Raw genomic sequence first — 17017 nt, 5'->3', positions numbered from 1 at the left:
GACCCTACGATCGTGCCGTTGCCAAGGAAACAACACTGTAGCTAAGTAAGGCGGGAGGGCGGTCTTATTGTTATGATGCAGAATCATCTGATTCTGCCTTCATACGATTTTAATATTCGAACGCGTTACATGGTGTCTGTTATTTGTGTTTAGTAAGTACGAAGTGCCACTATTTAACCTATTTTTGGATATTTTGGTGTTTATATTAGACTTTCGTTTCATTATTAATTCACAAGTGACATTTGAAGAATTACAGCGATTATCCTGCCTAGCAACAGGTATTATTTTTTTTAATGCTCTGTTTTGCAATATTAGTAGACTATTTTAATTACAGCGTTGGTAATAATGGCTGACGGTGTGACTGGAAGAGTTGTAACCAGAAGTACAAGTGAATGTCCCATTTTTGGTGCCCCTTCAGAACTTAAAAGTACCGTTTTGCCAACTATTGGAGACACTATAAAAGGTTATTTGTATATTAAACATAAATTAATCCATGAACGATCCGGCCAAGAGCCAAGCGTTTAGGAAATATCCAAACAGTTAGGACATCAAATAGAAGAAATTTGGCAAAGAGCTTCGATTCCCACAGTATCACACGAACGCATCCGTCAACTGATTGGTAAGCATTATAATACATATCGTAGCCTTATCAGATATCCACAAAAAAAACGTAATGAAAACTACACCATAAAAGTAAAAACTTTTAAACACGAATCAACGAAGCTGTTTGATATCGCAGCCTGTAAATGCCCAATAATTACTTCTTGTTGTTGTGTCAAGTCACGTAAGGTTCCAACTGAAGAACGGTCTTTCCTTTTGGACCAGAGATCAAATAGAAGAATGGGGATTGGAACTGTCGATATAATTGAGACTAATAAATTAAGAAAGAAACTTGAAAGACAAAAAGCAGAAATCGAACGTGAAGAACGCTTTCGTCAATGGCAAGAAGGGGACTGTAGTCAAAGTGCTAAAATAATGGATGATAGTATTGACGATGGTAATGAGGGTCAATTTATTAACATTGTTGCAGTTCCAGAACTCAAAAAAAGTAGTAATGATACATTCTCTGCAACGGAGCCATCAACATCAGAAGTTGGACAAATGAGGTTCACACTTCCAACACTCTCACGGGTCTGTGACCAATATGGTATTTCTGATAGATGTGCTGCAGCAATTGCTTCAGCAACGTTACAGGACATCGGTATTGTAACAATGGATGATTGTTCTAAAGTTGTTGATAGAAGCAAGGTTCGAAGAGAGCGCCAGAAAACACGTGCTTTACTCAAAAATGTGCAAACTGCAAGTGGAGGAGGCTTGAAAAGTATATTTTTTGATGGCAGAAAAGACAAAACGCTCTCACAGGAAATAGTTGGCGACAGATATCATAAAAGAACGATCAGCGAAGAATATATATCTATGATAGAAGAACCAAATTCTCTTTATTTGGGCCATGTGACGCCGAGTTCTGGAACTGGGAAGCACATAGCGACAGCAATCTATGATTTTTGTATTAAAAATGGATTAAACTTCAACGAAGTTTTAGCTGTTGGTTGTGATGGTACAGCCACAAATACCGGAAGAAAAAACGGTGTTATTGCGAATTTACAGAATAAATTGGGACGTCCTTTGCAATGGTTAATCTGCCTACTGCATGCGAATGAGCTGCCTCTGCGTCACTTATTCGCATTCCTTGATGGTGCAACAAGCGGTCCTCGTGAGTATTCGGGACCTATAGGTAAATTGCTTGAAAACTGCGAGGCACTGCCGCCTGTACAATTTGAGGCAATTACTTGCATTGTGCCCGAATTGGAATATAGTGATCTGAGTACCGACCAGAAATACATGTACGAAATATGTCTTGCAATTTCGGCTGGTCAGTGCTCCTTAAATCTAAGTACTCGCAATCCAGGAAAACTACCACACGCTAGATGGCTTACAGCCGCAAACAGAATGCTAAGACTTTATATTGCAACCGAAAGTCATCTGCAAATTTAAAAACTCTGGCTGAGTACATAGTAAAGGTATATGCCCCAGTTTGGTTCCAGATAAAGAAAGAACCTTCGTGCGCGAATGGAGCAAGGCATATATTTAAGATAATATCATCATCTCGTTATTTAAGTGATGATCTTAAAAATATTATTGATCCTGTCATTCAACGGAATGCTTATTATTGCCACCCCGAAAACGTGCTATTAGCCATGCTAACTGATGAACGAAGGTATATCAGAGAACTAGCTTTGCGTAGAATTTTGAAAGCTAGAGAAATGGTCTCTGTTCCCACAGAAGTCAGAGAATTCCACAACTGAACTTCCATGTCTTAGACTACCATTGATGTTATCAACTGGCAGACGTGTGAAGTAACCCCACCTCCAATTTTAGCTGGCGTTTTGAATCAAACACTCCAACAATGCATCAATAATACCGAGGCAGATTTGGACTTCGTTCAGTTCCCCTGTCATACTCAGGCAGTGGAACGGTGTGTTAAGATGGTGACTGAGGCGTCTATGTCGGTGATTGGTGAATCGGTTAGGGATGGCTTCATAAGAGCAAAAATTAAATCTAGGAGCATCATGCCCTCGTTCGAAACGAAAAAAGATTATAAGGTGATGTAGTGATTGAATGGTGGCTATAACTGACTATAATGGCTATTACAGCTCTTTATTTAAAAAGTATTATTGTTCAAATGTCCGTCTCTGCTGTGTTTGTATGGTTTTTTAGTATAATAATAAATCCTTTTTCTACTTTACTTTTTATCTTATATGACATATATTATGTAATAGTTCCAAATTGAAACTTTGGAAACATATTAAATGCCGTAATACCATTTCAACGGGCGGTAGAGGGCCAAATATGTTAAAATATTTCAAAACATCATTTACCTTTTATTTTTAGGATAATATAAGGTAACTTTTTGCGGGTATGGCAAAGTGAAATTTTGAAAAAAAAATTATTACTCCTTTAAGGGATGGTAGAGGGCCCAAGATGTTAAAATAATTCAAAACATCATTTACCTTTTATTTTTAGGATATTATAAGGCAACTTTTTGCGGGTATTGCAAAGTGAAATTTTGAAAAAAAATTATTACCCCTTTAAGGGATGGTAAAGGGCCAAAGATGTTAAAATAATTAAAAACATCATTTACCTTTTATTTTTAGGATATTATAAGGCAACTTTTTGCGGGTATTGCAAAATGAAATTTTGAAAAAAAAATATGTATCTCATTGTCACTCCACCCTAACGAACATGGCGTCGTACCAAGTTGTGTTGCGACAATGCAGGTATTCACACTCAAGTTTTAGATAAATAATTAATAAATAACTTACAAACAAAATTGTGTTATTATTTTTTCCCTCTGTTGTATAAAAAAAATAATTCATTAGTGTAAAGGGACTTTCCGGCCACCCTATAGAAAACTGATAACTTTAGGTATAGGGAGTACTTCATAAAATTCGAAGTACGACAGTAGTACTTTTCGATAGAGATATAAAATACATGGTGTTCTATTTAAAATTACCAAGAAAATAATGTACTTGCATTTTGACTTACTATGTATTTGATTTAACGAATATTATGAAAACGAATATGTTTTATTACTTTTAACAATTATTAAAAAACCATGTTTGCAATAGATCAATGTTCCTATACTCCTTTTAAATTATACAGGGAGTTAAACTTGATACGATTTTCAGGTAATATTGGTTATAACTTTTTAAATACCTGGTATAACATAATAAAATTTTACATTGTTGTGATGTGGAAGTGAACCAGATTTCAAATTTAAAATAAAATAAAGGGTGTTCCATTTAAAAAACATAAGTTTGGTCTGCCCACATCTTATGGAACACCCTGTAAGATTGTAACTAATTTTAAAATGTGGAGTTTAAAGCTGCCTACAATTTTTGTCAATAACTTTTTTTTTGTAATTTTTACTATAACAGATCTACTGAGCTTCCTCACACTGATCAGTCACCCTGAATATTTAATTTAATCGGCGCAGCTAGATAGAATTATTTTATATTTTTATAATTGTGTATTTTATAATTTCTAGCTTCTGCGAATATTATATAAAAATTCACCATATACCTATCATATTTTTTATAAGATATTATTATTAATACTTATATTAGCTACATAATGAAAACATCAACTTAAAATGAAAACATGAACTTAAATGAAAACTGAACAAACTGGTAACTATTGGTAAAGTCGACTGTCCAGAGCAGTAGTATATACACACAGTACATATCAAGGTTTTGTTAGGCATTATAATGATATTCATAATTTTATCATATTTATCAAATACATTAGGGTTTCTATTTATATCACATATTTACAAAATGTTAAGTCTTAAAAATTTAAAATTAGCAAACATTAGTGACACGCACTAACGTCAGAGGTAGCATTTAACAACATCGACAGAAGGCACAAGGGTTTGAAAACTAAAATAAAATTTATACATAACAAGTGAAAAAGTAACCTATAAGCGTAATAAACCATCCTTTTTCCTTTGTAGACATTGTTGATTGTGTCATATGGGCGTCCATTATGACTAAATCCTTTGAGATTCGTTATGTCTTGATGTTTCTTTGACGAACGCACTGTAAAAAGTCAATTCACGAAAGATTGTAAACAAGACATCAGCATGAGCATGTGCTCGGTCACATCTATCAGAAGATTGTTACTTAGGAACTATACATGTTATTAAAACAAACCTTAAAAACATCATTGAGGGCACCATCATTATAATTTATAACGCTGAATGTCAAACTTAAGATCAATGTAGCAATCACTGACAATTATTGCACTGAAGAGAGTTAAATGGATAAACGAGCTAAAGTTCATTCAAATGATGAAGCTTTTATTCAAAATTTAACATTGAATTTAAAAAAGTAACCTAATTCTACTCTTGATATTCTCGATGTAGAGTTTGAATTGTAACAATGAGGAGAGTCAATAACCTAACTCACCAGCTATCATATCTTTAGATATCTATAGAAATAAATAAATTATTTTAATCACTGGAATGTAGCAAGCACTGGAAAAGAAATATTGGTATAAAATAAAAATGATTTTAAAGTGCACATTAAAGATGCACTGACAACAAATAGTTAACAAATCAACAGAACTTCGACGCAGAAGGTTCTGGAAAAATGATATATGCGAAACAAACTGGTATGATAGAGACTGGAAAGACCGATAGATAGAACAGGTTAAAAGAGTGAATACAGCCAAAACTGCAATAGCCTAGATACTCCAGGGTAATAAGCTGGAAATAGACCATGTTCGGGACAGTCAAAGATCCAGGTAGCTGACTACTTTTTTAGTTATTGTAGACCTATAGGAAGAAAACCTACCTATTTCCTGCCTAAAGTTCGCGTCCGTTTTTTAATGATTGACAATTTAGTGCAAAAATCGCGATTTTTTCGATATTTTGCACCCCATTCAAAAGCTAAACAGTTGACATAGAACTACAAAATTTTTTTAGAATATTGAAAAACCTTCAAAATTCCGATTTTTGAAAGTTAAAAAGTTAATTTGTTGCTCCGCAAACTGCAAAATAAGTGAAAATCGTTATTTATTAATAACTTTTACTAAAACTACTTCAGAACTTTAGGGTTTCACCCAAAGTTGTGTATTGGGGTACTTAACAAACCCTTAAAATTTGAGACCGATCCATTAATTAGTTTAAAAGTTATTCTATTTGTTTATCCCAGAGACCTTTATTTTGCAATAACATAAGACAAAAAATAATGAAGATAAGGCAATTCTGCGTATGTCAAATGAAAGTAGAAAAGTGATACTATTAAAATGTACTAAAAAAAGATAAAAAAATTATCTAATATAGTCAAAAATAGTAATGTCAAATTTTTGAAATTTTGTAGTTTATAAACATTTAGAACAACTTTAATTGGCGAATGGATTTAGTGTCCGCAGTCATATAAACCCAAACAAACAACTTTAAAAATATTGTCCGTAGAAAAAATCATTTTACATATTCGAAAAATTGGTATTTTACACGAATTTTTAAAAATGTTGTTCAGTTGGTGACTAGTCGTGGTAAGTGAAAGGGGAGCTGGGAGCCGACAAATGCAAGAGTTCAAAAACTAAAAAAGGCAACTTAAAACTACTATCACTTTCTATATCTCGGGATCTACTAAATATATATCTTTCTTTTTTTTTAATTTGTATGTAATTTTTCTGTACATTACAAATATGTAATTTGTTTATTTACAATTTGACATTTATTAATTAATAAACAATCTAATTTGTTTAAACAATTTTTGAATAAATAATGTTTTCTCAAAAATCCATGTTTTTAATCAGACTATCATTATTAATCATAGAAAAAGTTAAATTATACTTTAATAAATAAATTATCTTCAATAAATAATTATCTAATAAAAATAATTTATTTATTAAAGTGAACTTTAACGTTTTGTATGATCATTAATGATACTATGATTAAAAAAAATAGATTTAAAAAAAAAAATATATTTTTTCAAGAATTGTTTAAACAAATTAGACTGATTATTATTAATTAATAAATTTATAAACAAATTGCATATTTGTAATGTACGTAGAAATTACATACAATTTAAAAAAAAAAGAAAGATGAAAATTCATTGAGTTGATCCGGAGATACAGAGAATTGTATTAGTTTGAAATTGCTTTTTCGGTATTTTAACTCGGTGGTTTCGTAGGTTCCCCCTAGTAACCGTTTCAACTACAATTTTGAAAAATCGTAGAGGGTGCTGTGAAGATACAATGTTTATTCAATTTTTTAACAAAAAATACAAACCCCATTATTTAAAATAGCATCAATGAAATTCCTTAATTATTATAAACAAATTAGCTGTGAATTAAAAAAAAATAAATGGCTAACTTTGTCCCTAATGAACCCAGGCTAATTTTTTTTATATGAAAATTCGTGTTAAAATACTAGCTTTCCGAATATATAAAAAAATTGTTCCTACGGATAATATTTGTCAAGTTATTCTAAATGTTTATAAACTACAAAATTTCAAAAATATGGCATTAGGAGTTTTGATTATATTGATTAATTTTTTTATCTTTTTTTAATACATTTTGATAATATCAGTCTTCTACTTTCGTTTGGCATACTCAGAATTGCCCAATGTTTATTATTTTCTGTCTTATGTTATGGCAAAATAAATGTCTCTGGGATAAACAATTATGGTTCTTTTCATGGGCATTTTTCAGTGCGTCACAATTTTTCGATTTCTCTCTAACGCTAACGCATTAAATTGTATGTGACAGAAAAACACGCACGTCGCTGATTACATTTCGTCGGTGACATTTATAACATTTAATCTAGTTGTCAATAGATGGCGCTAAGAAGATAATATTAAATATTATATTATTCTATATAAAAAAATTTAATCTGTACAATTTATAAGAATATACAAATCAAAGAAAATACTATTTTATAAATGCAATAAACAAAATTGATTTTTTTTTATACCAAATTGCAAATAAAATGTGACAACTGTCAGATTTAACTAAAATGTCATGTTAGAATAAATGTCATAAATGTGTATTTATCACAGACTAACCTTTTTTTCTATCATTTGTGACGCACTGAAAAATGCTCATGAAAAAAACCCATAGAATAACTTTTAAACTAATTAATGGATCGGTCTCAAATTTTGAGGGTTTGTTAAGTACCAAAAGAACCAACTTTGGGTGAAACCCTAAAATTCTAAGTTAAATTTAGTAATAAAAGTTATTAACAAATATCGATTTTCATTTATTTTGCAATTTGTGAAGCAAAAAATTAACTTTTTAACTTTCAAAAACCGGTATTTTGAAGGTTTTTCAATGTTCTAAAAAATTTAATTTTGTAGTTTTATGTCAATTGTTTAGCTGTTGAATAGGGTGCAAAAAATCGAAAAAATCGCGATTTTTGCACTAAATTGTTAATAATTAAAAAACGGACGCGAACTCTAGGCAGGAAACAGGTAGGTTTTCTTCCTATAGGTCTACAATAACTAAAAAAGTAGTCAGCTACCTGGATATTTGAGTGTCCTGAGAAAATCCTTATTACCCTGGACTAAGAATACATGTATACGTGTGTGCTCCGATAAGTACTTACCTTGTGCCCGATGGCGCCACTATCGCAAGAGAAATCTACTATCGTATAATACATTCTTGTAGACAAACTATGTCAAAATATCAGCCGAATCAAACTCGTAGTTTTGTTTTGACCGCGTGTTAAAGTAAGCGTGTCTGGGTATTTTAGAAAAAGGAAAAAAGAGCGATATTGGCCTGTGATTCGATTATTGTTTTTGGAAGGGAAACCGCATAGTGAAATCAAAGAGCACTTGAATGTTGTGTATGGTGACTCTTCTCCTTCGATGGCGACCGAAAAAATTGGTTTATCGAGTTTCAACGTGGTCGCACGTTGGTTTTTGATAAGTCACGCCCAGGTGCCACGAAAACGGCTACCACGGCGGATAACGTGAAAAAAATCCAAGATCGCCTATTGGCAGACCGTCGGTCGACTAAAGGTTCGCGAGGTAGCTGAAACAATAGGCATCTTAGATCACGTAAGTCTTATAGTCTAGTCGCAACATAGGGGGTCCCGTGGGCACTTTTAGTTCGCCGCGATTTGATGGTGGTATTATAGGTTTTTTGGGTCGCTGAATCCAATGGAAGTAGTCTGGAAGCCCAAATATGGTGCGCTTAATTGTTATTAACAAATTATAGTAAAATTAGGTGTTTCAGGAATTATTAGAAGCCCTGTAAATAAATTTATAGTGTTAAGGTCTTCTCTGGTGTATTTTTGCTCGCTGAATCGCATGCGACTAGTCGCGATTACTCAAAATGTGTTCTTATTTTTTTAATAACAAAATAATTGTTTATTCGCCGCAAAGCTCGAAATGCGTTATCTACAGCAAGTTTGTAGTATTTTTCATAGTATTTTTATACGCTAAATCGATTGTCATTGTCATGATAGCTTAAACCACGTTCCGTTTTGTTATTAATAAATTATTGCAAAAATAACGGTTTATAGCACGTTTACTCACGGTTTTTGCTTTACATTTAAAAAAACCACTTGAATGACATGAAATTTGGCATGCACGTAGCTAACATGTCAAACAAAACAAGTGATATTGTGTCGATGTTTGCTTTTATCATGGGGGTGAGTTTCATCCCGTTTCGGGGGTGAAAAATTAAACCTTTAAAATAAGTCCGGAATTGGATAAACTGATTAATTCTAAGCAACTTTTTTTCTATAGAGTTTTTTCACTAAGTCAATACTTTTTGAGTTATTTGCGAGTGAATATGTTCATTTTTCAACAAAAAAAAAAACAAATAACTTCAAAAGTATTGACTTAGTGAACAAACTGTATAGAGCAAAAGTTGTTTAGAATTAATTAGTGTATTCACTTCCGGACTCACTTTAAAGGTTTCTTTTTTAACCCCGAAAAGGGGTGAAACTCACCCCCAGGGTAAGAGCAGACATCGGCACAATATCATTTGTTTTGTTTGACATGTTAGCTACGAAAATGCCAAATTGCATGTCAATCCAAGTGGTTTTTTAAAATGTAGAGCAAAAACTGTGAGAACGTACTATAAACCGGTATTTTTGCAATAATTTATTAATAACAAAGTCGGAAATCACCAGGTCCGGATAATATACCAAATGAATTAATTAAATACGGAGGTACAAAAATAATAGAAGAGACAACAACATCATTCCAAAAAATTGTAAACAACATGACAGTACCAGAGGAATGGAGAGAGTATAACAATACCCATCTACAAGAAAGGCGTAAAGACAGATCCTACGAACTACCGAGGAATTACACTACTCAATTCTACATCAAAACTATTGACAAAAATTCTATCCCAAAAAATATATAAGAAAGCCGGTGTATCGGAAGAACAACAGGGTTTTCGCCCAAACAGATCTACAATAGACGCTATTTTCATAATGCGACAATTAGTTGAGAAATCAATAGAATTCGACAAGCCCATGTTCATATGCTTTGTAGATCTGAAACAAGCATTCGACAGAGATCGATTAAAGGACGTGCTCAGTATCCTTGAAAAGAAAAACATAGGTCAGAGGTATAGAAACATAATCAAAGAGCTCAATAGATCCAACAAAACACGAATTAAAACCACACACGGGCTCACGGAAGAAATCAAAATCAATGCAGGCATTAGACAAGGGGACAGCCTCAGTCCATGCCTATTTAATTTAATAATGGATGAAGTTATAGATAGTGTTAACATAATGAATCAGGGATAGAAAATGGGTAACCGAACCATGAGAATACTTTGCTACGCAGATGATGCAATCTTAATAGCCGAAAACGAAGATGACTTACAACGCCTACTACAAAAATTCAAAATAACCGCCGAAAAGTATAACCTGACACTATCCAAAGAGAAAACCCAATCGATGGTAATATCCAGGAACCCAATTAGATGTAAGTTAGTAGTGGACGACCATATAATCGAACAGGTAATGGATTGCAGATACTTAGGTGTGGAAATATCTAGCGACAGGCATCTGTGGCAAGAATCAAAACAGCAGGCAATGAACGCAGCGAGAATATCTGGTTTCCTGAGGGATATAATCTGGCGGAATAAATATATGAGCACCGAAAGCAAAGTCCGCATTTATAAGACATGTGTTAGACCCGTACTGACATACGCAGCTGAGACAAGGGCCGAGACAACAAAGACCAAACAGATAATGAGAACAACAGAGATGAAAACCCTAAGATCCATAAGAGGTATCACACTCAGAGATAGAGTACGAAACGAAGACACATTGAGAGAGCTAGGCGTTCAGGACGTAGTGAGATGGACAAGAGCGCGACGACGCATGTGGAGGGACCACGTAGATCGGATGGACCCTGAACGTATGGCGCATTGGGCGAAAACATAGAAGCCCAACACCAAGCGACCCATAGGAAGACCCAAAAAACGATGGTACGAGAGTTGGAGCTCCGGATCGCAGCAAAGACTGTAACAGAAGAAACAGGACATAGTCCTATTACAAGAAGAAGAAGAAGAGAAAGTCGGAACGTGGTTTAAGCTATCACGACTAGTGGAAATCGACTTAGCGTATAAAAATACTATGAAAAAGACTACAAACTTGCTGTAGATAGAGCATTTCGAGCTTTTCGGTGAATAAACAACTATTTTGTTATTAACAACATAAGAACATATTTTGAGTAATCGAGACTAGTGGCATTCGATTCAGCGAGCAAAAATACACCAGAGAAGACCTTAACACTATCAATTTATTTACAGGGCTTCTAATAATTCCTGAAAAACACCTAATTTTACCATAATTTGTTAATAACAATTAAACGCACCACATTTGGGCTTCCAGACCACTTCCATTAGATTCAGCGACCCAAAAACCTATAATACCACCATCAAATCGCGATGAACTAAAAGTGCCCACGGGACCCACTATGTTGCGACTAGACTATTATCCTGCATCAAATTTTGGACATGAGAAAGATGCGGGCGCGATGGGTGCCGCTTTTTCGCACTCAGGCAAACAAGTGAAACCATGAGACCACTTCAGATCAGTGTCTGAGGCTGTTTAAGCGTAATCCGAAGGAGTTTCTACGTTGCTTCGTAACCATCGAGGAAACTTGGATCCACCGTTACTCACCAGAGACCAAAGAACAGCCGATACAGTGGACGTCACCCCGCGAACGTGCTCCGAAGAAGGCGAAGACTGTCCTATGGGCCGAAAAGGTAATGCCACCGTTTTCACAAAGTGTTATCTCTATCAGTTTCTTGAAAAAGGGCAAAACGGTCATAGGGTCATTACTATGCCGCGTTATTGGGTCGATTAGATGCCGACTTGTAGAAAAAATAGCCCCAACTGGGAAAGAAAAAAGTATTCTTCCACCATGACAACATTCCGACTACACCTCGCCGTCTGCAATGCTAAATTAGTCGAATTGGGCTACAAGCTGTTATCCCATCCACCGTATTCTCCAGATTTGGCCCTGTGCGACTTCTGTATCTCAGGTCGTTAATATGCGAAATCCTTGACATGTCAGAAGCATGTTTGAGTCAGGTAAAATATATAATGCCATAAAAGAAATGAAAAGAATGCAAATCAGCATCCTCGGAATAAGTGAAATGCGGTGGCCGGGATCAGGAGTATTTGACGTAGATGGATATCAAGTGTACCATGCCGGAAATACCGATGCCAATCACTATAATGGAGTTGCAATCGTAGTAGCAAAACACTTAGCTCAATCAGTATTAACTTATATCCCCATATCTGACAGAGTAATGCTAGTAAAATTTAGTTCAAAGCCGTTCATTACCAATGTAATTCAGGCCTATGACCCAACATCATCCAGTGATGAAGACAAATTAGAAGCATTTTACAAAGATCTAACTGATGCTCTAGATCTTGTCAAAGCAGCAGAAAATACCATAGTCCTCGGAGATTTTAACGCTAAAGTCGACAAAGGACGCTATTTGAAAATTGTGGGGGATTATGGCTTGAGAAACAGAAACGAACGTGGAGATAGACTTGTTCAGTTCTGTCAAGAACACGATTTCATTATATCGAATACTCACTTTAAACTACCACCGAGAAGGCTCTACACCTGGAAGTCAAATGCAGAATCAGAGGACAAAATTATTAGGAACCAAATCGACTTCATTCTAACAAAAAATCGATTTAGAAACTGCATCAAATCAGTTAAAACTTATCCAGGTGCTGACATTGGGTCTGATCACAATCCCATAGTAGCTGTAACCCAATTAAAATTAAAGAAGGTGATCAAAAAGAAGTCTCGATACAGCCCAATTACAAGACGAGAAAGTTAAGGAATCCGTTCAAAGACAACTGAACGAAAATTTAATTTGGGAAAATATCGGTGAGAATGTCGATGAGGGCTTAAATTAAAATCGTAACAACAGTAAAAGAAATCTGTGAGAAATTTACAAGGCAGGTCAAAGTTAAAAAAGCAGGCTTGGATGACAGAAGACATATTGGATTTGATGGAACAACGGCGATTAGCGAAAAACACAAAATACAAAAAGAAATTCGACGTAAAATACGAGAAGCAAAGAGTCAACATATAGCCAAACAGTGTCAAGACATTGAAGAACTTGAAAACAAATATGACACGTTTAACATGTATAAAAAAGTGAAAGAAGCGACTGGTATCTTCAATAAGAAACAAACTGCATTGCTACAAGATGAACATGGTAAAGTAATATTTGAAGTAGAGGACAAACTTAAAGAATGGGAAAATTACGTTACGAACCTATTCGAAAGCGATAGCAGTAGTTCACCACCCGATATTACTAACTGCGACGGACCCCTAATAACACGCTCTGAGGTAATAAAAGCCATACAATCATCAGAAGATGGCAGAGCGACTGGTCCTGATGAAATTCCAACTGAAATATACAAGCTTATAAATGATAGCAATGTTTTAGAGGCTATAACTTCGTTTTTCAATACCATTTATACCAGCGGACAACTTCCTAATGGCTGGTCTAACTAATTCACTGTTTATAGCTCTACCTAAGAAGACAACAGCAAAAACCTGTGCTGATTATAGAAACATCAGTATGTTAAACCATTTATTGAAAATTTTTCTGAAGGTAATACATGGTCGTATCTTCAATAAATGCAAGGAATACCTGGATGAGACACAGTTTGGTTTCCGTAACGGGTTTGAAACGAGAGAGGCATTGTTTGGAATGAACGTACTTGATCAAAGATGTCGAGATATATCTGTAGACATATACTGTTGTTTTATTGACTTCCAAAAGGCATTTGATCGTGTTAAGCACTCTATATTGATCGAAGCTCTAAAAGACATAGGCTTGGATGGCAGAGATGTTCGAATAATTGCAAATTTATATTGGAATCAAACAACATCAGTTTTAGTAGATGGTGTGGAATCACAGGCTCTTAATATTAAAAGAGGAGTACGGCAGGGATGCCTCTTGTCACCACTGCTTTTCAACGTTTACTCCAAAAGAATTTTCAGACAAGCTCTTTCTGAAAAACGAGAAGGAATACTTGTGAACGGTGAAGTCATCAATAGTTTGCGATATGCGGACGATACAGTACTCCTAGCTTCTAGTCAAGAAGATCTGCAAACACTACTTGATAGTGTCGTTGAGAGTTGTAGGGAGGCAGGTCTGGATCTGAACATACGGAAAACCAAAATACTCGTAATAAGTAAACAGCAGCATATAAAACCGTCTATATATGTAAATAATACAAAACTTGAGTAAGTTGATAAAATCGTTTACCTTCTACAGCAACTAAATTATAACGCAGAAAGTCACGGCGAAATTAGATCTAGGATAGAGCAGGCTAGAGCCGCTTTTAGAAGGATGTCCAAGGTGTTATGTAACAGAGACCTAAAATTGGCATTGAGGATCCGCCTACTTCGCTGCTACGTGTTCTCGGTCTTACTTTATGGTGTCGAGTCCTGGACTGTGAATAAAATCGATCTAAATCGCCTTGAGGCTTTTGAAATGTGGTGCTATAGAAGAATTTTAAAAGTTTCCTGGGTGGAGAAGATTCGAAACTCCTCAATACTAGAACGTCTCAGCAAGACTACCGAGATCATAAAAAGCATCAACCAGAGAAAGCTGGAGTACTTAGGACATGTAATGAGAGGTCCCAAATATAGGTTGCTACAAAATATTATGCAAGGAAAAATAGCAGGCAAACGCGGTTCAGGACGAAGAAGAACCTCATGGTTGAAGAACTTGCGAGATTGGTATGGTGTTGATACAAGCATGCTATTTAGGGTGGCAGTGAATAAAATTAGGATAGCTATGATGGTAACCAACGTTCTGAAAGGACATGGTACATGAAGAAGAAGACTTCTTTTTGTTTCCAAACTTGAAAAAGTCACTCGCCGAATGAGGAGTTCATCACCGCCACGGAAGTCTACTTTGCAGACCTTGAAAAAAACGTATTTTTCAGACAGGTTAAAGAAGGTGGAGCATCGAACATCGAGCTAAAAGAAGACTACTTTTTCTTTTGAAGGCAAGTACTTATCGAACCGCCTTAGTAGGTACATCCATTTGATTTCTTTAAACTTATCAGTGATTACATCATTGACGATATCTTATTACACAAAATTCTACCAAATCATTGTATTTATTTCGGTAAAAAACCCGGAGGAGGAGGACATCTAGGTTTGTTGAAATTTGTGAGTATTTGGGGCTGCGGCGTAAACGAGGGTGTCATCAAAACTGAAGGTGTCAACGTTCGCTGATAATAAGGGTTGCAAAAAACAGTGGGATCATATGCAGGTAAGTTGTATGCATAATATGGATTGACAGGAAGTGGATTGACTGGAACAGTACAACTAAAAGTAGGGAAAAATGGAAGAGCGTTAACATCTAAACTTGATCGACCATTGTCAATATTGGTTTGGCAAGCAGTGGATACATTTGTATTGGTAACCCTTACTGGATTATTTGTAGTCGTTACGACAGGATTTACAGTGTTAACCATCAAATTTCTATTAGTTTGGCAAGTGGTGGAAATGTTTGCATTGTTACCCTGTATTGGATTATTTGTAGACGTTAAGACCGAATTTGCACGGTTAACCACATTCAATTGTCTTTGGATTTCAACTTCACTGTAAGAGGATAATGAAGTAGACACATCAAGTGTTCTTTGGTGCGAAGGTTCTTCTGCGTTCTTAAGATGATATAAAAAGGGATTTGTTGGATGTAGCCTAAAATATTAAATTGCTTATTATAATAGCTATAGCCCATAATATTTTAAGCTAGCGTAAAATTTCTGATATGACACGTCTTATTTTGTCATTTTAAATAACTATAAGCGAAAGTTACATTATTTAATAATTCATGAGTACTTCGAACAATATTATCACTTGTTATATGTTGTGCAATCGCGCGAAAGTGAACCTTTTTTTATCGTCTCCATTTAGATTTTAAGTATTTGTTTGTAGGATATTGATTATGTACTATAGAAAGGAACTACAACGTTAACGGGGTTTTATTATTTCATATGGTCAATGAATCTCTATATATGAAAAAACCGCGGAGTGCTACCATTTAAAGGGGTGCGTTTTTGAGAAATGGGTGAATTAGTCCCTGGGCACAGGTTACATTAGGGTGAGTTCTATGCACTTTTGGTACAAACACGTCTACATAAAAATTGTTCCTGGTTAAATATACTATCTAAATATAAAAAACCAATACAGAAGTAAAAACTTCGAGATGTATTCTGGTATAAAATCGTTTATTTAAAAACTATAAAATGTCATCGATTGCAGAACGTTTTCGTTCTAAACAGAACATCTTCAGTGCCTAGAATGAAGTATTTCCACGTTAGATTAAAGCAAAGGGTTAAAAATGTGACTGTTAAAATGAAAAAAGTGTGGGAATACTTACATCCTGCCGAGTATTTTGAAACTAGCACACCGTAAATAGTGTTAACATCATCATATATGGTTTACATAATGTAATATGTTAAAATGTTATGACTACAAGTCGATGTTAATGGATAAAGTGGAACACATGCTAAAAGGGTGCCATGGTTCCCTGCTCGAAGATACTAGGTACTTGCCAATTCAATGGGCACAGACCAACTGAGAAATTATGAAGTGGATTTACAATTTGACAAGGGTGACATGACATGACAAGATAAAGCCAATTTTTGGTTAAAGTTTCATTTGATTTTGGATTTTTTAATAAAATGCGGAGGTTTGTCTGCAAAAATAATTTAAATTATTTGAATAATAAAATCTACTGTAAAGTTTAAATTAGCAACTCTCTATTCCAGAATAACTTATAGATTCATTAAATTTAATGCAGATATATTACGTGGTTTAAGTTGTGACGTCATCGGATGTGAAATGACGAGTTGAAAGTTAAGTTTGTGGAAACAAGGAAATACACTACATAGTAAGATAATTAGACTTGCATGGAAAAACAAAGCTAAACAAGCCGAGAAAACCAGAATTTAAGAGTGTTTTTATGTGATGCA

General features: G+C 34.7%; 2 protein-coding genes across 2 annotated transcripts in view; one reads left to right on the top strand and one right to left on the bottom strand.

The window, feature by feature from the left end:
* Window positions 1-20: 20 nt before the first annotated feature.
* LOC126885029 (uncharacterized) lies at window positions 21-3300 on the top strand. The gene is made up of 2 exons (XM_050651446.1): window positions 21-278; window positions 335-3300. The coding sequence occupies exon 2, from the start codon at window positions 841-843 to the stop codon at window positions 1993-1995; it is 1155 nt and encodes a 384-aa protein (XP_050507403.1). The 5' UTR covers window positions 21-278; window positions 335-840; the 3' UTR covers window positions 1996-3300.
* A 4533-nt stretch (window positions 3301-7833) lies between these two features.
* The window catches only part of LOC126885747 (uncharacterized), a 162582-nt gene continuing 153398 nt past the window's right edge, over window positions 7834-17017 (bottom strand). Inside the window, exon 11 of the mRNA XM_050652527.1 lies at window positions 7834-15740. Coding sequence (XP_050508484.1) covers window positions 15155-15740 — 586 coding nt within the window. The 3' untranslated portion in view covers window positions 7834-15154. The remainder of the gene's footprint in view (window positions 15741-17017) is intronic.

Source organism: Diabrotica virgifera, chromosome 5 (assembly GCF_917563875.1).
Source record: "Diabrotica virgifera virgifera chromosome 5, PGI_DIABVI_V3a".
Taxonomy (NCBI): Eukaryota; Metazoa; Arthropoda; class Insecta; order Coleoptera; family Chrysomelidae; genus Diabrotica; species Diabrotica virgifera.
The sequence above is the reverse complement of the archived record's forward strand: the minus strand, read 5'-3'. Positions and strand labels throughout refer to the sequence as shown.